We start from the raw sequence: 22,740 nt of genomic DNA on the forward strand, positions 1-22,740 counted from the left end.
AAATCCTGTAAATGAGCCATATTTTTTGTTTCATGTTATAACAATATAATTTATCAAGTTATAACAATAAATGATTATGTTATAACGTGATAGGTTAATCATGTTTGTTATAATATCCTGTTATAACAATAAACATTTCACGTTATAACGTGATACTGATCTTTTTTATTTATTTTGGGGTGACAGCAATATGCTTCCGTAAGAAACCATCTGCAGAAACCAGAATTATTCAAAGCTTTGTCATTGAAGAGCTATTTATACAGTGACGTCTAAATCTTATGGAAGCCCATTTCTGCCAGTAAAAAACAAGTGAAAACTTAAATTATGAGATAAAAAGTCAAAATTATGAGATATAAAGTATTAGTATGTGTGTGCGCATCTAATAATTTTGACTTTTTATCTCATAATTTTGACTTTTTTTGTCTTTTTATCTCATAAATTTTACTTTTTATCTCATAATTTCGACATCCAACATCGTGTGGCAGTCAGTGCCTCTTTCATTTCTACTGGAGACTTTACAGGGATTGCATGATTTATTTCCTATAGCAGCTGGGCATTGTTTTTTATTTTATTTTAGCAAACAGAATGTTGATTAAGAGAGTGGCACGGTGGTACAGTGGTTAGCGCTAACGCCTCACAGCTAAAAGTTTCCTGGTTTGAAAGTAGGGGGCCTTTCTGTGTGGTGTTTGCATTTTCTGCAGGTTAATTGGTGACTCTAAATTGCCCGTGAATGTGAGCGTGAGTGGCTGTCTGCCTTTATGTGTCAACCCTGTGTTTGACTGGAGATCAGTCCAGGGTGTACCCCGATGACAGCTGGGATAGGTAAGAGATAATGGATGGATGTTGATAAAACAGAAGTCAAGGAATTGTTGGAGACATTTCTGGATTTATACAAATGTAACATGCTAGTATTCAACATACAGTATATGTGGGTGTGATCATGTTCACAGTATGATTTTTATACTTTTTTAAAAGTACAGAAACAGTACTTGTTAACACTAGTTAATTCCAATTCCCAATCCTTTATCATTCCATAAAAGCCTGATTAAAGGGATTCCAGAGGGTTTAGGATTTCTATATATCTTAATATATCTTAAAGCCCCTGTGAAGAGTTTTTCGCTGGTTATGAAACAAGCTGAAATGTATTCTGATTACTATATCTGACCTACAAAAGCAAACAGACCATCAGCGCAAGATTGATTATTTCTATATAGTTGTTTTTAATGCCTGAAACCGCTGATGGGGAGTAGGTGTCAGACGAAGCGATCAACTGCACGCTGCCTTTCTTTACTTTTTCCAGGGCAAAAATTGAGTGATACATATGACTGTTAAAGAAAGCAGGATGGGATTTATTGCTAAAAAACAAAACTTAAGTATGTACAGGACAAAATCAGCAAAGAGATAAGAGGTACGGCTTTGTCCACAGGGGGCGCCAAAATCAACACAAACCAAAAGTTCCTCACAGGAGCTTTAAGCATAATTTAATCCCTCGTGTCTTAAAGCAGTGGAAAATTTAATTCACTGATTGTATATACAGCATCTCCCTTATGACCCGAATGCAACATTTACCTATCTAAGAGGAATAATTGCAGCTTCTTGTGCACAGTGAATAGCACAAAGAGGCCTTTCCTCACCTGGGACTGCTGGTTATGGAGCAGAATGAGCAGGCGTGAGATGGAGGAGGAGGAGGATGAAGGGGAGATGCTCTGCACCGTGCAGCAGCTCAGGCACAGGTCCGGACATGCCAGTGATCCCAACAGGAAGTCCTCCGTCTGCAGGTGCTCCACCCTCCTCAGCCGCCCGTCTCTGAGCTCGATCAGAGAGCCAGCCACAAAGTGGGGGAGCAGCCAGGGAAACTGGTTAGGAGAGGAAGAGGAGGAGGAGGAGGAGGAGGAGGAGGCCTCGTCAGAGCACAAAGGTCTTGATGCATCCTCCTTCATGGAGGTGTAAGTGCTTGAGTTATTGTCAGGGGAAACTCTTATGAAGGAATGTCCAGGCTGTTTAACAACCTTTGTTGATTTCTGCGACACATTATGTTGCAGTGAGAGATCCTCAGTTGGAGAGGGAGGAAGGTGTTTGCTCAAAGATGGAGGACTGGGGAAGCAGGCAACTTTCCGGTCTCTTCTCCTCAGATAGGGTCCTTTGTTCCTCCCATTGGTCTGCCTTTCTGGGTTTAAACTCTTGTCCCTGAATGACCTGATCTGCTCCCAGCCGTACCCTCCGGCCACCCTTTGGAAATCATCGCTGAGCAGGCTGAATCTGGAGGGGTGCTGTGGATGGAGTGCAGGTGTGCCTGGCAGTGGGCTGTGGTGTTGATAGTGGGGATAAAAATCCCATCTAGGATGCACAGGGTTAAAGTCTCTCCACTCGGCCCAGCCATGGTGCTCCCTGAACGCAGAGAGGACGTGAGGTTTGGACCTGATGGATGTGTGTGTCTGCATCCAGGGCTGGTACAGCGCAGGGACCCGCCTCGGGACGGGCTGGAACGGGCCTGTGTGTTTTGTCTTGAACTCACTGTGACTCCTGTAAGGGTAGGGCGCCTTGAATGTTGCAGCATCATGGGCCTGCTGCAGCTGCAGCTGCAGCTGCTGCTGCTGTGGTGGGGGGCTCGGCCTTTGGTCCCTCTTCTTGAGAGGGAGGCTTTCCCTGTCTGGGACTAAAGTTGGGTGCGGTGTGAAGCTCATTGGCTTTTGCTGCCTGTCACTCACACTGGCACTGCATGAGATGTTGTGTTTATGTGAGACAGATGGTGAGGTCAAAAGTCATCAGGATCTGGAAAGTGGAAGAAAGAAATATCAGTGACATTAGTCACAAACAAGGAGATAAGTCGCAGCTTTCACAAATGTCACAATAAATAACAGAACTTTCCCCCCTCACTCTGAATGCAGCACCTGCTGATATCACCGCCTGTTAACATCCCCCTGAGAAATCAATAGCAACTTCCCCACTTCCAAACACCAATTGCCATTTGATAGACATCAAACAACTTCTTTGTTAAAAAAAGTTACTATAGCAACAAAGTACTGCACTGTGTGGTTGTGAGAGTTTGAGCGTCGTGAGGACAATGCAAAGTAAACGGTTGGGGGTGGGTGTAAAGTTAGATGTTAGATTTTTATCACGAGGCTTAAATCATCTTTCAGTCAAGTTTTCATGTCGATGTTTTCCACTAGAAACATAAAGAAGTGTGTTTTCAGTGACTTCACAGTGCAGTCAAACACACAGCCTGCATCTCTCTCATGGAACTGAAGTGAACTCCAGCGCCTCGAGCTCTTGAAAACCATCAGTCACCTTACATGCACGCACATTAATGAGTCAGTTCACTGAGGGGGGCTAAATATAAGCACCTTGCGGCCACACACAGACTGCAGACAGATTATTTACACAAAGTGATGCAGAGGGGTGAAGAGCAGTGCAGGACTTTTACAGCCTGTCAATGCAAAGCTCATGTCAATGCCCTGCATTATGTCATCATCATAGCTGAGCTCCGCCGCTGAATGAACCTCTATGCCTGACAGGCATGTCTCTGATATGAGCTGCTGCTCTATTATGTGTATGTGTGTGTGGGATCAGACACCACCCTCACACTGACATTCCTGTGCAGCATTATACCATGAGACATAAATAGATAGAAGTGTTTGTCTGCCTGCAGTGTAAATGCAAATTCATTCAAATGGCCTACATATATGTGCCGCTTCCTTACACACAGGTACGATCAGATCATGACCCAAACAGGCCCACACTGTGATGTCATGCAGGCTCAATCACCTTATGAGGTGATGAGTTCACTACAGGAACAGACATGAATGCACAGCAGTGTTTGTCTTGTTTGCTGCCATCATGATTATGATAATCTGCACAGAGGACGGGATTATTTGCATATCAGTAGTGACAATATTGCTTAGTCGGTTTGATGTTTCTATCTTAGAGCTGGAGTGCAATACAAGCAAATTTAACCTGCGGTGCTGAATCCCACAGACCGCAGAGTTCCTCTGACATGCATTTACAATAAGTCTGATGCATTTATTAACACAGGAACATGCTACATAGATCCAGATATATGTTCAGAGAAGCAATTTCCAGACTTACTTACATGTTCCTCCATCCGTCCATCCATATGTCTCTGTGTGCATCCATCTTCACTCAAGCATGTCCCTCCATGTTCACAGACGCTCCACACATACACTCACTCACTCACACCTGTCTGGCTGTCTGGCTTGTGTCGTCCTCCCCGGGCTGCAGGTGAAAAAAGGCACAACAGAGCAGAGTGATCAGAAGCATCCAGACAAGCTCAACAGACTGTCTATCAGACACGCTCTCCTCCTTTTTCTCTTCTCCTCTTCCTCTCTCTCTCTTCCCTCCTACTCGCTTTTTACATTTTACACTCCCACTCTACTTAGTCAGTCAGTCCTGTTAACCTTTCTCAGACACATTTGATGTCTCTCCCTCATCCTCTCTTACTTTCTTTCTCTCTCTCGCATCTGAACTTGTTCACCCTGTGTTTGCTGCTGAGTAGCACTCTCAGCCTCTCTTCCATTTGTAATCACACTCCTCTTCCTCTCTCTCTCTCTCCCTCCATATTCCACTCCTCTCTCCCTCGCTCCGTGGCTCTCTGTTGTTGGGTGTATAATTAGAAATGAGACTGCTGTGCAACTCCTCAGCTGATGGTAGGCGTATGACTGCCTGATGGCTTTGGCGCTGTGCCTGGTGTAGTGAGGGCGGGAAACGGTTGCTTTAGAATAGCCTGGACGCACATGAAGAAAAAAAAGGGGATCGCAAACAGAGATCTGCAATCTACACACATAACATCTCTCGCTTCCTGTTTTCTCACCTCAGTGGTCAGATGTGGTCTAACAATGTTACATCCTGACCGACAGAGAGGCCAAACAGCATGAATGCTTTGAAACATCCAGTAATTGCTTAAGAGGAAAGTGTTCAAAGGTCAACTTTAAGTACTGCAGCCAATCCTCTGCAGGAAAAAACGGCCTTTTCACGACTGTGCAGACACATAAACGCTGTCCCCTCACCCACGCCCTGCTGCCTGCTGCTCGCTTCCTATATATTTTTTCCTCACTTTCTTCTGGCTCGCTTTCCTGCCTCCCTCTTTCATCTCGTTTTAAACGCACAAGAAAGGAGGACTTGGCTTTTGCATCACGGCTGCCTCAGCAGCTCAGCAGCCCCGGTCTCTGCTATTGATTCTGCAGGGCCTCAGCAGGTGAACCCCCAGTCATGAGAACGCCCACGCAGAATTTAGTTTGAGGTGAAGAGGATTTCTCACTTTGAGTCACATCGTGCTTCCTCTGCCCACTCTCTCTCTCTCTCTGTACGTATCTCTCTGTCTTTTGTGTTCTCTGTTGTACACGCACACACAGACACGCTGCAGAAAGTTCACAGCATGGCAAACTGCTGCATCTTTGTCTCAACCGGCACATTTAGGCTAAACCACCCCAACCACTGACATTTACAGAGTGTGTTTTTATTGATACAAATCGCCAGTCACTCCCACCACTTCCCAACTGCTACATGACAGCCTGTTTTTGAAGTTTCACCGTGTGCCTGGCACAGTAAGTGTGACTTTCAGTAGTGAAAGTTTCAGCGCTCATGTGCATGAGCAGGAAAATGTTTATTAAAGTTGTGTATTTGTGTATTGAGAACTTTATGCTATAATATTTAAGTTAGTTTAGAAATAAATATGACTGAAATTATTTCAAATTAATTAAGAAAAATATTTGCTGTTAGGTTCACAAAGTTATTGTTGATGATCAACAAGTTTTTTGTCTTTGTGCTGATTCCAACAAACGTTTCTTGCAATGACTCACACCACCGACTCAAACTTCCTGCGACTGAAGCATTGCACTCTTTGAAAGCCCCTTTCAAATGTCGATGTCGTGTTTTGGAAAAAGGTGATGGTGATGTAATGCCGCTTCGTGAAGCCTCTGCATGCAAATCCTGTGTAATCAGCACGTCCAGCTTTGAAGAGCTGCAAGTGTTGTCTTTTGTCCACTAGATGGTGTCCAGGACTCACAGATTGTCTTCAACTGTGGTCTTCCTTTCCTGACTCGGATTAACACATAAGAAATCTAAATGATGTTTCAGGAAATGTGAGGATTTTAATTCAAGAGTGTGTTCTGTTTTTGCTTAGTTGGTTTTAGTATTGTATTTGAGATTCAGTGTTAGAAGATTAGGGATTAGAGAGATAATGAGCATAACGCATGAAAGGTCCCTGACTGGACTCAAACTGAGGACATTGCTGTACATGATCAGGGCCTTACACCTCTGGGACACCTCATGTTACAGCGCAACATGAGGCTTTAAGCCATGAAGAGCTCATTAATACATTATCGGAAAAATCCATCCATCCATCTATTATCTATACTGCTTATCTTGTTCAGGGTCATGGAGGGACTGGAGTCTATCCCAGCTGTCAATGTGCGAGAGGTGGGGTACAGAGTAATAGAGTAATCAATTAACCTGAGGACCATGTCTTTAGGCTGTGGGATGAAGCCGGAGTACCTGAAGAGAACAGGGAAAACATGCTAACTCCACACATAAAGGGCCTCTACATTCAAACTGGGATTTGTACCAGGAACCTTCGAGCTGTGAGGCAATGCTTACCACTGCACCACTGTGCAGCCTTGTGGAAGCTGAGATGTGTAGCATCTTTTTGCTCAAAATGACTCAAATTACATTAAACATGATTTAAACCATTTTATTTTGTGTCATACAACTGATCCATAGATCTTTCTGCAGATATTTTCTTTGAAGTATTTTCATCTAAACCTAATTCACCTAATCTTTTAGGTGTCTTGTTTTTGTTAAAATGTTGCTTTAAAAGGTTGCAAGGAATTAGAGATGTCTTTTGAACGGCCTGTTGCAAATTTTATCATTTAGAATTGTAGTTTTTATTAAGGAACAAATTAGAGAGAAAACCTGAAAAGCCTTGAAATGTTCAGAAGCATTAACGCCATTCTAATTATCATTATGAGATAACACAATATTTACATAACAAACTATTAAAGTGTTTTTGTTGTGTGTTAATGTAACATTTGTTCAAATCTCCTGACCCTGAAGGTCACACACAGACAGAGAGAGGAGGGTTTAAATGTTTAACAAAAAACGGAACAAGAAACAGAAAAGGAAGGAGGGAAGAGGAGGAGGAGGAGGAGGGGGGAGTGGGTGTAAGGAGACAAAAATAACAAAGGCATGTGTCTGTCTCTCCTCGGTATTTTCCACTCTGTTACATAAAAATCCCTCCATCCCTCCTTCCCTCTTCTCAATCCCTTCCTCCCTCAGCTCCTCCCCCCTCCCTGTCATTGGTCAGCTGGACGGCTTCACGCTGCCTCAAACTTATTCTCGTCTCCCCCAAGTGCTCCAGAGAGTCCGCTGAGGGAAGGAGTGGGGAAGTGGGGAAGGAGAGCAGCATCAGTCACTGTGGAGCACAAGAGTAGGAGGAGGAGGGAGATGATCGGCAGCCTCTTTGCTGACCTGCCATCACACGCTGATCATCTCTGCTTCATTATTTCTGCTTCCTGTTTCGACTCTCCGGCAACATGAGCTCCTCGTCTGCCAACCTGCACAACAAACTCCTGCCCCGTGAGTCATTTCTAAAAACTTGTTAACCTTTCTCAGAAACTTTAGTTGTAGTTTAGCTGGATATTCTGAGATTTTTTTTGGTCTATCAGACAAGTTTGTGTCATTTATACAGCTTTTATTTTGTAAAAGAAGAGCAGGACAAAAGTTTCATTAAAGAAAAATCATTTCTGAGATTTAAAGGGAAGTAGATGTGATCATGTCTACCTTTTCCAATGTTTTTCCATTTTAGCAATCACCTTTAAAATCTCAGAAATCATTTTTTCTTTGGAATTTTGTCTCAATTGTGTTAAATTGTGTCAAATTTCTTCCAAGTTAACGATGAAACAGACAAAAATGGACAGTTTTTCTGTCAGTGGCCTGGAGATTTCACTTATAATGAAGGTTGTGTTTATTCTCTGCCCCATAACTATAGGGTATAAACTGTGTGTGTGTGTGTGCATGTTTGTGTGTGTCAGGTATTATGACAGCTCAGCCAGTGTGTTAAATAGCTGCTGTTGTGTTGATGTTGCCTGAAGTGACTGGTCCAAGTGCTGTGCCGTCCGAAAACCGGACAGGAATGTTGAATCATCACCCTGAGTAATGCTCGCTAATACCGAGCGAACAGGTCATACTTTCTCTGCACAGGAACAGGGATGCATTCCCACACACACACACACACACACACACATGGTCTCTCCTGTCACACACACTAAGCAGGCTTGGATTGGGGCCAAGCTCCAGACAAAGATCTCTTATTTCTAATGGGATTGTGCCTGCAGATCTGACCAGGGTCTGCTGACTGAAGCTTGTTCCACAAACACACAGACCCAGATTGGGCTCGCAGACCTGAAAGTGAATTAGTCCCAGTGAGATCAGCGTGTGATTTCATGAGGCTAAAAAGGATCAAGGCTGTGAACTCCAGAGAAGATGTCTCCCATCTGTTGCTCTGCCTGCAGACTCGGCTCCTTTATTCATTATGAATATTGTGGGAATCATCATTGAGCTGTGGAGTGACAGGCTGACCAGCTGTGGAGAGCATGTTACAGACAGCAGGGTGGAGAAGCAATTGTTTCCATCCTCCATATATTCTTAGCCGAGTCCCCTTGGACATGACCCAGATATGACTGAGGATAAGATTCTGTTTAATGAGCGAATCAGAGGAGTAAAGATCCATATCATGTACGCTCTGTATCTTTAATTGATCATCCTCGGAGGAATACACGCAGGATGTGTCTGTGCTCTGCTTCTCTGCTTCTGTCACTGGAGCCTGTGAGCCAGAGAGGATACAAGAGGGACCGGAGTGAACACACTGAGGCACTAAAAGCACGACTTGTTACCTTCTTTTGCATAATCTTTTCTGAAATTATGTTTTGACAGTTTGATTAGCACACTTCTTATTTACTTCATGTGTTTCTCTTAAGCTGCTGTGCATTGTTGTAGCTACCATTAAAAAGCTACCAGTATGTATTTTTTAGGAGAATTTGGTGGTTTAAAGCTCCTGTGAGGAGTTTTTTGCTGGTTACGAAGCAGACTGAAATTAATTCTGATTACTGATACTAAGATTGATTATTTCTATATAGTTATTTTTAATGCCTGAAACCGCTGGCGGGGGTAGGTGTCAGACGAAGCAATTAGTGTAAAATCCGAAACATAAGCCGCACCTGAATATAAGACACAGTCTGTTTTTGGGGGGTAGGGAAAAAGGTTTTCTATAGCTATTAGCAAGCTATAGCAAGTTATTTCAACACTATTTCAATTTATTTTCATTTAAAACACATTCAAAACACACACAAATTACTGTTTCGCCATGTCGAGTGTGCAATCCTGCTAGCTACTGGTGCTGTACCTAGTGGTAGTTGGCAGCTTAGGTAACGTTGATTGTTGTGCAGTTGGCGGCTGCAATGGCAATCATGATGGTGCATGTCTGTGACGAAGCGTTAGCAACAATCGAGTCAGTTGTCCGAGGAACAGCAAGGAAAACACAAAACAGCACTGCTGCACCATCGTCTGGGTAAAATACCGTAACACAATAACATACCGCTCTTTGCATTTTATACTGATATATTTGTCGCACTGGTATATAGGACCCAGCCCACTTTTTAGATTTTTAGATAAAAATGTATTAAAAGTGCGTCTTATACACCAAATTATACGGTAAATGCACGCTGCCTTTGTTTAAATTTTCCAGGGCAAAAATTTAAACTGAGTGATATGTCTGACTGTTAAAGAATGTAGGATGAGATTTATTGTTAAAAACAACCACTTAAGCATGAACAGGACGAAATCAGCAAAGAGATAAGAGGTACGGCTTTGTCCACAGGGGGCGCCAAAATCAACACAAACCAAAATGCTTTATGGTTTAATGTTTAGGCAGTTTATACTGTACAACTAACAGCTAACCCATGGCTGATATTTTATAGACCAATACATGTATTTTATTTTTTACACAATTAACGTTATAACCTGCAATATGAAATCTGGCGGCGGTGATTAATGTCTCGACCCGGGTTTTGTGTTCCCATCATTACTGATCGGAGCCGAGGCAACACCCGGGTCTACTGCAGAGTCACTTGACCTGGGTCTGAATGCTGATTGTAACCTTTCCCAATAAGCAAAAAAGCCGGGTGTGAGCGGGTGTTATGGGTTTTTTGACCAGTGGGAGAGCGGCTTAAGTGAGATGGGACTCATAACCACAATCCTGGTTTTAACCCTTCAAATGTAAAGTCTTTGAACAGAGGTGTACAATTATTTCTCTCTCAGTGTGTTTCAATCTTGTGATCTAAGATACAACTGATAAATTCTTGCACTGTCAAAACAAGACGACACCAGAAATGTTGAGCTATTGAAGGTTGTCTCTTCTGTGTAAATCTTCAGACATTGACCCTGCTTTTAATTTAAATTCCAGCGATTCAATCACACTTTCGTTGAAAGGAGTGTTAAAACTGTGTTATGCTCCGTCAGAAACAACAGGAACGCTAAGAGGATCACCGCCTACCAATGAGAGAAAAGCTCACATAGTGAAAATACTCTGCGGCATGTCGACGCTTTAAGTTGATTATTAGTGATTATACTAAACAGCCTAACATGGATGGCTGAATAAGGCTCCCATCATTGAGCAGTCTGAGCTGTGAGCCCTGGGGACACAAACCGGCTCCTCTCATTAGTTCTCTAAGTGATCCATCCGCTCACTGTTCGGCTGGATCCTAGACAGAGAAAACACCTCCGGGCAAACACTGAGAGTTCAGAGCCCTGCACAGAAACTCAACAGCTACTCATCATGTGATCAGTCTCCCACACATGAGTAAAACATGAAGCACAAATTCACCGGTTGGGTTGGTTAGTAATTTGCAGTTTGGAAACGTATTATTCCTGCATCAAAAATGAAAGGGCGGGAAATTAGCTGAACTATTTTTACATTAACTATCAATTAGAAAACAATCAAATACCTACTGTTTGTAAAGTTCTGTTCATTTGAACCCACCTCTGCAGTCCCCTCACTCTATTGAGCATTTAATTTAGTTCATATCAATGTTTTGGTGCTGTGTACGGCCCCTATAAGGTGACATATATAAACACTGTAAACTACCTGCCCAGCACCAAATACACGATGAAGACAAAGCTAGCGACGAGTTAAAATGTTGCAGTATTTATTAGCAAAGGGTCAGATATTTCCATCAAGAGTTGATGGAGACCAAACACTGAGCAGAAAGTGAGTGAATCATTGACTTTTGGGGCCTGAATACATGACTCATAAACAGCTGAATGTAAGAAGCAACCATCTGCTGAAGCTTTTGAAATCTTTAAAGATGATAATATCTCAGTGTTGTGTTGATAACTTCTTTCTATTGCCCCAATGTGCCCCAAAAATCTGGCTTCATGCTTATGGAGGAGCAGGTCTAAAAAACAGTCAAGGCAAATTTATCTTTATAGAAACATTAAAACACAGAAGCAATTCAAGTTGCTTTTTGTAATGCAAAGAAATGCACTGCAGAAACATTATAAGACTCTAGTTCAGACAATCTGTTTCTGAGGACCTTTTCATTGGTTGGTTTGGTGACTTCATGCATCCCCACTTTAGCTCCGCCCTACATCATCAACAGAGGTCTAATTAGCAACTAAGTGAAAACACCTGTGTGGTCAAAAAGGGCTAAAAACTGCACTTTAACAGCGCTTTTCTAGTCTTCAGACCACTCAAAGTGCTTTTACAATACATGTCACATTCACCCTTTCACACACTGATGGCAAAGTCTACTATGCCAATCTTCAATCAGGATCTATGGAGGTACATACGCCAATGGCTATGCCTTCGGGAGCAATTTGGGGTTCATTGTGTTGCCCAAGGACACTTTGACATGTGACTGTAGCAGTCAGGGATCGAACCCCCAACCTTTCTAAGGAGAGACGACCGACTCTCAACAGAGAGAAAAATAAAACCCATCAAAGTGAAAATACATTTTAAGAAATAATCGACCAAAAAATGCAGTTTTAGTGTAGTATGAGTGGTCTTCAATTTATTACAGAAGAGCAAAAGACAGAATTAATAAAACATTTACATTTAAAAAAGAAAAAACTAAAAGCCTATAAAGTTTAAAAAAAAAATTTCTTGGAGCTTCCAGTGACAGAAAAAAGAAAAAGAAAAAAGAATGCAGCTGTAATAATGTTTAAATATTTGGATCACCATCATTTTTCTGTGATTGTGATGACATAAAGTACATGTTTAATCTTTCACGCCTGTCCGGGCTGCAATAAATCCAGCCTCAGTCTCAACAAACAGAAGAGAAAAGTCTGTGAGACTGTTTGAGTTTAACCAAACATTCCTGCAGTTCTTCAGGTTGAAGTGAAAATTGATTGAAACCTTGAAGTCGGCATGTGAGGATTTAATGATGGAAGACTTTCAGTCAACCATCAACAGATCATTTCATGTCTTAGTGTGACTATCTGATAAATGATATATGGATTTTATGATTTTCTATTAAAAAGTGGGATTGACTGGCGACCAGTCCAGGGTGTACCCCGCCCTTCGCCCAATGACAGCTGGGATTGGCTCCAGCCCCCCGCGACCCTGAACAGGATAAGCGGTATAGATAATGGATTAAAAAGTGGAACAAACTCATGAATAAAAGCAATAATTCTAAATAATTTAGTACAGTTGAGCATCGTTGGCTATGGGATTGCTTGAATAATTGTTTATTTATTTTATTCTGTTCATTAATCGTCACTCATGATGAGAGGATTTGTCTTTAAAGAAATCACGTGAATGTCATACTTTGGGAGCTGTTGCGTTGATCAGAACTCATGACAGTGTGCTTGTGGGCAAATGGAGGGCAGTGGGACAGATCAGTGACCTACAAACAGGCCTATTGTCGGAGGGCAGGAAAGAGAGGGTTAACACTGATGTCATTGTTGTCCCGACGGACTGCTCCGATGGTGCTGGACACTGCTTTGTCCCGGCAAAAACATCCAGATCTAATATGCAAATGACAACACACATGCATGGACTGAAACAGACCAGACAGACGCACAAACACACATCAACAGCTGCCATTAATAATTGAGTGTGCTTGGAGCCAGAGCCCCATAAATGGCAGCTTTTTGGAGAGAAAACAGGGAGAGAGAGTTACCAAAAATAAAAGTGTGAGACAGGAAAAGTGCACTCAGTTTTACGAGCCTGCAGTGGCTACCTGTCTGGTCCATTTCAGTTATAAGTATATTTCAAAGATACAAGAAAGCACTGCGAGTGTTTTGAGACTGCAGCCACCAGAAATAGAAACGTGTAACACAAGGAGAAGCTCTTTCTGTAAGAACAGGATGACTCTTCTACCTGTAGCCAAGCAGGGAGGCACCGTTAATTTCTGTAACAGGCGCAGCAAAGACACTGATCCACTAATGACCAGATGTAGCGTTTAAACAGCCGGCTGTTTGGGTCAATGTTTAGCTGGAAGGCATGTAAGAGACTCTCAGTAAAACTAATTATCCTGTGTTGAATTCCTTCTCTCTCCATCCAACCCACACCCTTGTGTTGGCTCACTTTTGGCTAACCTCGCTCTAGATTTTTTAAGACATCCTCCTCCTCATTTTTAGCTTCTCTGCAAGTGTTCCTGTCCTGCCTGACCTTTCCTCCCTCACTTTTCTCTGTGTTTACAGACACTCACTGCTTCTTGTGAACGCTCGTACTCTCTCTAGTCTCAGTGAGGAACCCGTCCATGGAAATGAAATGACTCTCTGCAGACAAAAAGTGTAACAGTGGAAAGGGCCAACCAGTCTATTCGTAGTGGCTCAAACGATAAATAACTCAGATTTTCAGGTCTGTCCTGCCGTCAGCGAGGCCTGCTGAGATCATGCAACACCACAACCGACAGTGTTTAAGAGAAATAGAGAGAGAAAATTAGCTACACTGGTACTACAAAAAATTACTCATTCATGAAAAGTTAAACATTTGGTTAATGGACTTACTTTTCTAGTCTTGTGACCATTCAAAGCTGCTTTTACTACGTAACATTATTCATCACATTCATACCCAATGGCTATGCCACCAGAAGCCATTTGGGGTTCAGTGTCTTGCCCATGTAGACCGAGGGAGCTGGGGATCAAACCACAAACCTTCCGATTGAAAGACGACTGACTCTACCACTGAGACACAGCCGCCCCACGTTCAAGTATTTATTCCTTTACTTGAAAAGCTCTGTTCCATTTATTTATTATCTTGGGGTAGATGGTAGCTCAGTCTGTAGGGACTTGGCTTGGAGGGCTGGTAGCTGCAGAGGTGCCAGTTCCATTCCTGGGCACTGTCAAGGTATCCTTGAGCAAGGCACGGGTCCTTTTGTGTGTATTTCGCCTATGTTGACTGAACAGAATGAAAAAATTGAATTGAATTTCTTGTGATTTACAGGACATAATATTATATGCAAAACAAAGGGAAGTGTAATATCATTGACATTGTGTATTAATCTTGTTTTTGCTGCAATTAAGTTGTTTTTACTATATATTTATATATTTTATAATTTATGTATTTATTGCCACGTCTATTTATTTTGGCAAATCAACTTTTTTACCCGATTTTCTAAATCTACATACTGTAACATGCAGTTATTTATGGATGAATAAGTGTTATTTGGCTCTACACTGAGGATCATTTAAGCAATATCACATGATAGGGAGTGATGTACTGAATATCATCACAGCTGTGATTATCTGTTGCACGAGGCCTACGACCGAGTCACAGCCATGATGATATTGCTTTCATACAGCAGTTATACAAATGTCAAATAGTAGTAAACAGTAACAATCAACAACAGATTATTTTTTGTTCCACCAACTCAACTAGTTTAACAACTTAACTGAAACTGGACCTTTGTTGCCAAGCAACCCAAACATTCTCCTTCACTCTATGTCTACAGGTTACCACAGAGCTGTTTTTTTATCATGTACATTTATCTGTTTGTTTTGATTTATCATCAACCCGTGAAGTAAGAGTCTGCTGTGTGATTCATAGGTATAAGCTTCATTAATATAGACATACAGTACACGCTCTGCTGTAATGTTCATAAACAGTATTCAGAACACCTGGCTGAGGTGGAGTGATACACAGAGTGAAGAGTTCCAGTGATGTTGTACTCTTTATCGCCTGCCTCTTGTCCAATCAGATTACTTGGTCGGAACTAACTGTTGTATAAATTTACTCAAGCAACAAAAATTCAATGATTGATGCTCTTTTTGGACAGTCTGGTATTCAGTGGTGGATAGGCTGAGAGACCGCATGCATGTGCAGTATGTACCACCACCAGAGCCATTTAAACAGCCATGATCTCATCCGTTTGTATAAGGAAACCACTTCCACTTCAAAATCATTGGCTTGGCTTGGATGAAAAGACTCAAACTGAGAGTCTGGCAGAGACTCTGCTCTATAATCGCAGCAGAGGAGGAAACGAGTTCCCACTGAGGGTTTCTGTTTAACTACTGTTTACTGAGGGGCTCCAGCATGAGCTGCTCCTTCTACTAACAAACGACTCGATCATCTGGAGAGGCTGTTTTCCCTGCTCTGTTCCTGACCTTCCCTTTCCTGTCACAGGGGAGTCTGCCTGCAAGCTCTTTAGCTGTGAGGGGCTAATGGCAGCCTGTGGGTGACACTGAGCCCTCCTATCCCCTCATTTAGCCTCCAGATCAATGTGTAGCCTCTGCTGTTTGTGCAGTTGGTGCTTCTGAAGCAGCCTTTAAGCGCCCCAGCTTTGAAAATGTGGCAGTGGAAACAGGCACAAGACATATAGAGAGAACAGAAAACAACCAGATTCTTTGCTTTGTGCTTAAAAAATGTGCTCTGTTAGAAAATAATGAAGTCACAGTGAGGAAAGGAGAGCGGTAAACAATCCCTGTATCATCATGTAGGAATGATGATCTGCTGGCAGCTGTGCTCCTCTTCTGAGAAGTCTGACTCATCATGACAGAGTGTTTATTAAAATTAGAAGGAAAGCATATTTAAAGAAAATAATCAATTAAGCAAACATCTCTGCTTAGTAAAGGAATAAATTAAAGGCTGAGTGGAGGAGAATTCACCCTCTGCTACTTCCACAGGGATTTCCTGTAAATGGCATCATGTCTAAGCAGAGCGGGTGAGTCCCGTTCCCGTACATCTCCGTCTTTGTCCGTCTCTGAAAGGGCTCTTTCTCTCTCTGCCCCCTGAGCGGAGGACCTGGGTTTGTCTTTATGTGGGGAGGCAGAGTGGCACGCATGCACGTCCGGACCGCTCTGTCTGTCTGCTTCAGTCATTCTGCACGTCCAGCCGGTCCTCAGCCCTGACCTTTGACCTTTTCTCTCTCAAGTCCCTGAGCACTCAGAGGAAGGGAGGAAGGGGAGATAGAAAGGACAAAGGGGGAGATAGAAAAGATAGATAGAGAGAAAGAGAGAGAAAGGGAGGGGAGTTGGAAGGATAGAAAGAGAGTCAAAAGACAAAAATAGAAACATAAAAGACAGAAATATATGCAGAAATACCAAAAAAATATGGAAAGAAAATCTAGAAAGAAAGGATGGAAGAAAAAGAATGACAGGGAAAGAAAAGCAAAGACGATAGAAAGCCGAAAAAACAGACAGTCAGAGAGACAGAAAGAAAAGAGAAAAAGACAGAAAAAGGCATTTAAACAAAGAGAGAAAGAGAGACAACAAAGACAGAAAGAGTATAAGAAGGAGAAAAAAGAAGAAAGAAAGAAAGAAAAGCAGATATTTCAGGTCAAGCTCCGGCCTTCAGGTTGTTTATCTCTCCCTCTCTCTTGAGCAGCCACAGGCCCTTCAGACATTTTGTGGTATGAAACTAAAGACTGTGGGTTGTGGTGGGGCTGCAGCACACCAGACATGTGAGCTCATCCTTGGTGGACACAGTGTTCAGGCTTTTCTTGTGACAGAGGATTTTCCCGTGTGAGCCGTTGTGCTAATCAGAGGTCACAGGGGTCGTCCGCGGCCAGGGATGTCGAATCGATCAAGGTGATTCGATGGAAAAAAGAACTGGATAGGGAAGCAAAATCAATGCAAGGATATACATCTGTAGCTAACCTTTAGCTCCTCTCCCCAGGCCTCAGCCTTTAAGTAGAAACAATCAATGCTGTGATCCATCACTGTTTAATTGAGTGGGGAAAACTCCAGCAGAAGCAATTTGTTTAGACCTGTAGCCTGTAATGAAAAGCATCATTTTCTGGGAAACGCTGTTTGAGTCATATCTGCTCTGCCTCGGAAAGAAAAGGAATCACTCATGTGGAACAAATCCAGTGTTTTGTTTGACATGATGTCCTCTGCTGGTCACATTAACAACGAGTCCATTTTTATCCACACACATGTCAAACAGTCAGCCCCTGATAGTTACTGACATCCTGCTTTGTCAGCGCTGCTCCCGTCATGTTCCTGATTGTGTAACGTTGTAAGGAACAGAGAGGATCGCAGACTCACAACCTCAGATGTCCACACAAAGACAAAGATGCTGCACAGACCAAATGACATAAAGATGACTGGCACGAGTCAAACAACTTCCAGGCTCATCTTTTTTTTTTGGAGGATTGCAGCTAAGACAGAGCAGTGGTGCCCTGTGACGGAGTCCTTCATTGCACAAGGAAAATTTGTAATATCTGCTTCTGCAGGGGATTTGTAGTGACACTTCATCTCTTTCGGTTTAGTAAAGAGCAGGTTATAAAGTATGTGTACACATTTTACACATCAAAATCTGTTTACAAGTCCAGGGAAGTACACGTGAATATAAAAAATGAAGATGTAAAAAGCTATTGGGGGTCTAATCTGATATATTGCCTCATGTGATGTCACATGAGTCAGTGTTTTCTGGGTTAGACGATAAGTTTGAAAATAAAACAAACCAGAGGGCGTGGACTTTAAAACAAATGTGCCAGACCTCTGTAGCTAGTTCTGCATCTCTGCGTGAGGCCAGCAGCTACTAGCATAACACACCTGAATCTCTAAACAAACTGTCAGGGATCAAGTGGCATTGTGGGTCGTTCAGGCACCAGATGTCCTCAAGGAAAATAAGAATAAAAAGTTATATATCTGACTGGTTCTATTGCATTGATTTGATGCTTTTTTTAATTCAACCGTCAGCAGAGTCCAGCAAATAGAAATGCAATGCTAAGCTAGAGTACTATTTAAACTTTTAAGGGATCCATAAGGCACGCATTGGCTCTGAGGGAACTTCCCAAGAGAACAGTCTGGGTCAAAATAACTCTCATGATGTCATCAGGGAAATTACAGCCTGTGTTCGGAGATTGTAAATAAAGCCTGTGTTGTAATGTAAGGATGAGAAGTTAAGTGTATGGATTTTATAGGGAGCTGTGATGTCCAATTGTTTTACAGGGGCAGTTACAGTTCTGATAAAGAGAAATCCATCTGAAATTATTTCATCAGATTATTACTTTTGCCAAGGAGGTTATGTTTTTGTGCTATTTATGTGTGTGTATGTCTTCAGCATTAGTACAGATACACTTCTGGCTTGATTTTCATGAAACTTGGCAGCATGTGGCATTGATCAATAGAGAGCCCATTATATTTTGCCACTGGGTAACGCCTCTTAGTACCCAATGGGTTTTGGGTCAAATGGAACAAGCAATAAAAAGTGGATCTGAATAATATATGCAGACATAGTGGTTGTGCCTGCAGATTTTTCTATCATAAAGACTGGACTATCAGCCTTGGCAGACTTCTTGTCTCCAAATGCAATTTTAGTTTTATCTATTTTGCTGATAAAGCAAACTTATCAGTCGTGCTGAACGCTGACTTTTATACTGTGTCAGGAACTCCCAATTTGAGTGTTTGTCAAAGTCATGTCAAGTTCAAAAGCTTGCTATCAACCATTGGCAGTGTTTGCATGAACAGGATCATACGAAATGTAATTGTTGTTATGACGTAAGCAAGCATCAGTAAAATATACAAGTATTACAAGAATTGCTGTGTTAAGTCAGGTTAATCATTTACTGTGAGTTTGCATGTAGATTTTTGGGTTTTCAGGCTACATTGAATCCAGTCTATATTTCAGGCTTCTGTCTGAGCACACATACAGTATGCCCATCGGTGCTGTCAACAAATCCAGCTTTGGGCTTTGAGTTGTCCTCCTCTTGTCTTCTCTCCAAAGCTGTCTGCCTATCTGATCCCAGAGCGAGTGAGGTCACCGTGCCCAGGAGGCCGGCTGTCACACAGGCAGAACAGAGCTGAAGTGACAGCCGTGTGTCCTTCTGTCCACACAGACATGTCCTGGTTTAGACTCGTAGATAGAACTGCGCTGATGCTGCACTCTGCATGAGGACGGCAACCTGTTGCTTCATTCAGGCAACATCTACATTTTTTGGATTCACAGTGCTTGCAGGTTTCCTGAGTGCAGATGTTAATAAGTTATGGCTGCAGTTTCTGATGAGACAGGTTGTCTTTCCTGGTATTGTGAACATCCTGAGCTAAATGTCTTTCTGTTGCCCAGTGGTCTATTTATAGAGCTGCTTTGACTGTTGCTCTCAACAGACCAGATAATCTTCACATTATTCCCTGTTTAGTCATGGCTTCCAGGCCTCATCCAATTACCCCAATCTCTGCCTGCAGGTTGTAATAGCTCTGCAAAAGTCAGACATTGCTCTATTGACTGTGCAATGTCATAAAAGACTGCAACATTTGTCAGTGCAAACTCAGAGAAAGTGCAGAAAGATACAACATAGCTTTTTTTTTTTAAATAATCGATTTTAAGTAATACTTTGCTTTCTGCAGAGAGTTAGAACAATGATACTGCTCTCATAAGTAACATACAAAGCTACAGCTACACCACAGTTTGCTTAGATCAGCGTAAAGATGGAAATAGGGAGCTCACTAGTTAACTAGTTACACCTCTGTTTAATTCATACAAAGTCCTTAGTGTAAAACTAGCATGTTATTAGTTATTTTAAGACTTGCTAGTAAGCTCGTTTCGTTAACTAGCTTTTGGACAGAGCCAAGCTAGCTGGCTGTTTCATCCAGTTTCTTTGTGCCAAACTAAGCTAACAGGCTGCTGGCTCCAGCTACATATTACCCTTTTGTCAGTCTTTACCATAGTGGAGATGACCCACTGCAATTGGACAGCTTGCACAACATCAGTGTGCCTGTCAACGTCTGCCAGCTTGCAAGCTTTCTACTAACTGATCTGACATCATGTCAAGCAGCACTACTTTGCATTTGCAAAGTAAGAAGCTTTAAACTTTACAAATAAAGTGTTTTGCATTTTTAGTCAATCCTTTGCTGCCTCAAACACTTTGTATGCCATAGGAAATGAATAGGGGGCTAACGTGACTTTCAGCAAGCATGCTGTTCTAGCTTGTTTCCCTCACCCACTCAATTCCCTCTGTCTTTGTATCTTAAATCTCATTCTACATGTTGTTTTGATTCAGATACAGACATGGTTAAACTGCTTTGAGATTTGATAATATCTGTTGAGTCTCAGTTCAAGTGCTGTTTCCTTCTCAGTGGCAGCCGTAGTCATTTACAGTACTTAATCCTTCTTGGTCACACTGCTGCTTTTCACCCCTCCACCTTCACTCAGCTTTATTACCAGGATGCTGATGAGGGGGAAATTGGATCGTATGGTATCTCAAACAAGATTAACTTAGTAAAGAACCTGACAGCTTGCTTGTGTGAATCAATGTGTGTCAGAGCTGACTCAGTAAAAGTGAGTACAGTTAGAATGATTGGATAATGTGTTTGTGTCCTAATTACTGTAAAGCAACAGTTTGCTTTTATCAGTGGAATTAATTATTACCCATAGGAATAACAGTTCAGTAGCATAGAGCTGTTAACAGTTAACATATTAACAATGTATTTATTGGTATTAATTTAAGTGACTTTTCATTATGTCTCCTTGTCATGTAAAATTTAAAGACAATCACAGCAGAGTTCAAATAAAGGGAATTATTTCTTGTATATTTGTCACATACAGCTCAATGTCTCCCTCTCCTGGCTGTTTATATCTGTCCCCTGTGTGACTCAAACTGTTCCTCTCGTCATGTAATCTCTCTGTGTGGCATACTTACCTCCTGATTGGAAATAGTCAGTGAAAACCCCTTGTATGGTTTTGACTAAAATAAAACAGCTATTAGTAATAAAACTGTACCTGAGCATACCTAACTTTCCTGTCTTTGTGCTGTGATTTCAGCCGAGACGGAGCGTGGCCAGAGGCTTCCAGATGTGGACGCACAGCAGCTCAAGATGAGAGAGAGGCAGCGTTTCTTCGAGGAGGTCTTCCAGCACGACGTGGATGTCTACCTGTCCTCGGCACACCTTTGTATCCGGGACTATAAGAGACGTAAGTCATATACGAATGTAAAGCCATATGCAGTATGTGCGTACACAAATAAAAGTTTCTGTTTACATATTGAATTGCTTTCCTCTTGCAGCTCCAATCGGCAGCATCTCCTCCATGGAGGTGAACGTGGACTTGCTGGACCAGATGGAGCTGATTGACATCTCTGACCAGGATGCTTTGGATGTCTTCTTCAGCTCCGGGGGAGAAGAGGGGGCACTGACTTCCCCATTGCCACCAGGTATTAATACCGGAAATACAACAGAGATTACAAAACACAACACTCAAATATATCCCTGACTATATTTTCCATCTGATTCCCAGTCCAAGGAAACAACAACCACCATGAGGCCCACATCAGCAACGGACTCTTTCGGCACGTCCTGGAGGGCCGTGACGCCAAGCCTCGCATGTCCTCCACATCTTCAAACTCGTCCTGCGACAGCCAGATCACCAACACTAATGGAGGAAACACTCCTGTGGTCAGGTCTGACGATGAGGAGACACACACCAGCACAGTCAGACGAAGAGCCGCGCCTCCAGAGAGAGAGAAGGTGAAAAGTCAGACTCCATCATCGTCTTCATAGGAAGTACTACCTGACACCTCGGCCCGGAGGTGAAGAGTTGACTTTGGGACGTGACCTAATCAAAGAGGCCTCTCTGCTGCGACTGTCTTCCACACACCGGCTCTTATCACTGCTTTCAACCTTTCCTTTGATTTATGAGTTGTAGGCTGGGTTCTGTAAATACAGAGATTTTCCTCATAATTCGTACCTGTTTCCATTCTTCTTTTGGCATGTTTTGATGGACATCTCCCCTGTTTCTGACCTCATATGACTTGTGGTTGATGAACGATGAATTTTGTACAGTATTGGCACAGCCCAGGTTAGTAAAACAGTGACTGGAAATATAAAAATGTAAATGGACGATGTATGATTTGAGTTCAAGTGGCAACAGAAGGTTTCACATCATTACATTTTCTGTCTTACAAAGCAACACATTTCCCTGCCAGTGCAGCTTCTCTGTTTTATAGCTCTTATTCTAAATGACTTTTTAAGTTTAACAATAAAGTTAGTGAAAAAAAAATGTGTTAATGTGTTTTTTAGGAATCTACAAAGTATTTCCTGGTTGCTTTAAGCTGCTTTGATGAATGGAAACAAGTTCTCATGTCCCGATGCGTCAGGGGAAACTTGAGGACACTACAGCCAGAACCTGCAGGACAGCATTGTAAAAAGCCCTCAGTCAAAGTCATGTTTGCAGAGCGCCGAGACCATAACATGTATGTTGTATCACAGAAGTCAAATACAGAAAAAGTGAGAAGACATTATCTAATTATCAGTGTGATGATTGTCTAGCAAATCCTGCACAATACGAGT

General features: G+C 42.2%; 1 protein-coding gene across 1 annotated transcript; it reads left to right on the forward strand.

Annotated features, from left to right (window-relative positions):
• Window positions 1-7,374: 7,374 nt before the first annotated feature.
• Window positions 7,375-22,652, forward strand: LOC138606281 (dysbindin domain-containing protein 2-like). The gene is made up of 4 exons (XM_069678746.1): window positions 7,375-7,590; window positions 21,218-21,367; window positions 21,459-21,605; window positions 21,689-22,652. Exons 1-4 carry the CDS (start codon window positions 7,548-7,550, stop codon window positions 21,949-21,951), a joined length of 603 nt encoding a protein of 200 aa, XP_069534847.1. The 5' UTR covers window positions 7,375-7,547; the 3' UTR covers window positions 21,952-22,652.
• Window positions 22,653-22,740: the final 88 nt, after the last annotated feature.

This window comes from Semicossyphus pulcher, unplaced genomic scaffold, assembly GCF_022749685.1.
Source record: "Semicossyphus pulcher isolate SPU_LCO1_2020_fin unplaced genomic scaffold, fSemPul1.0.p SCAF_3, whole genome shotgun sequence".
NCBI lineage: Eukaryota > Metazoa > Chordata > Actinopteri > Labriformes > Labridae > Semicossyphus > Semicossyphus pulcher.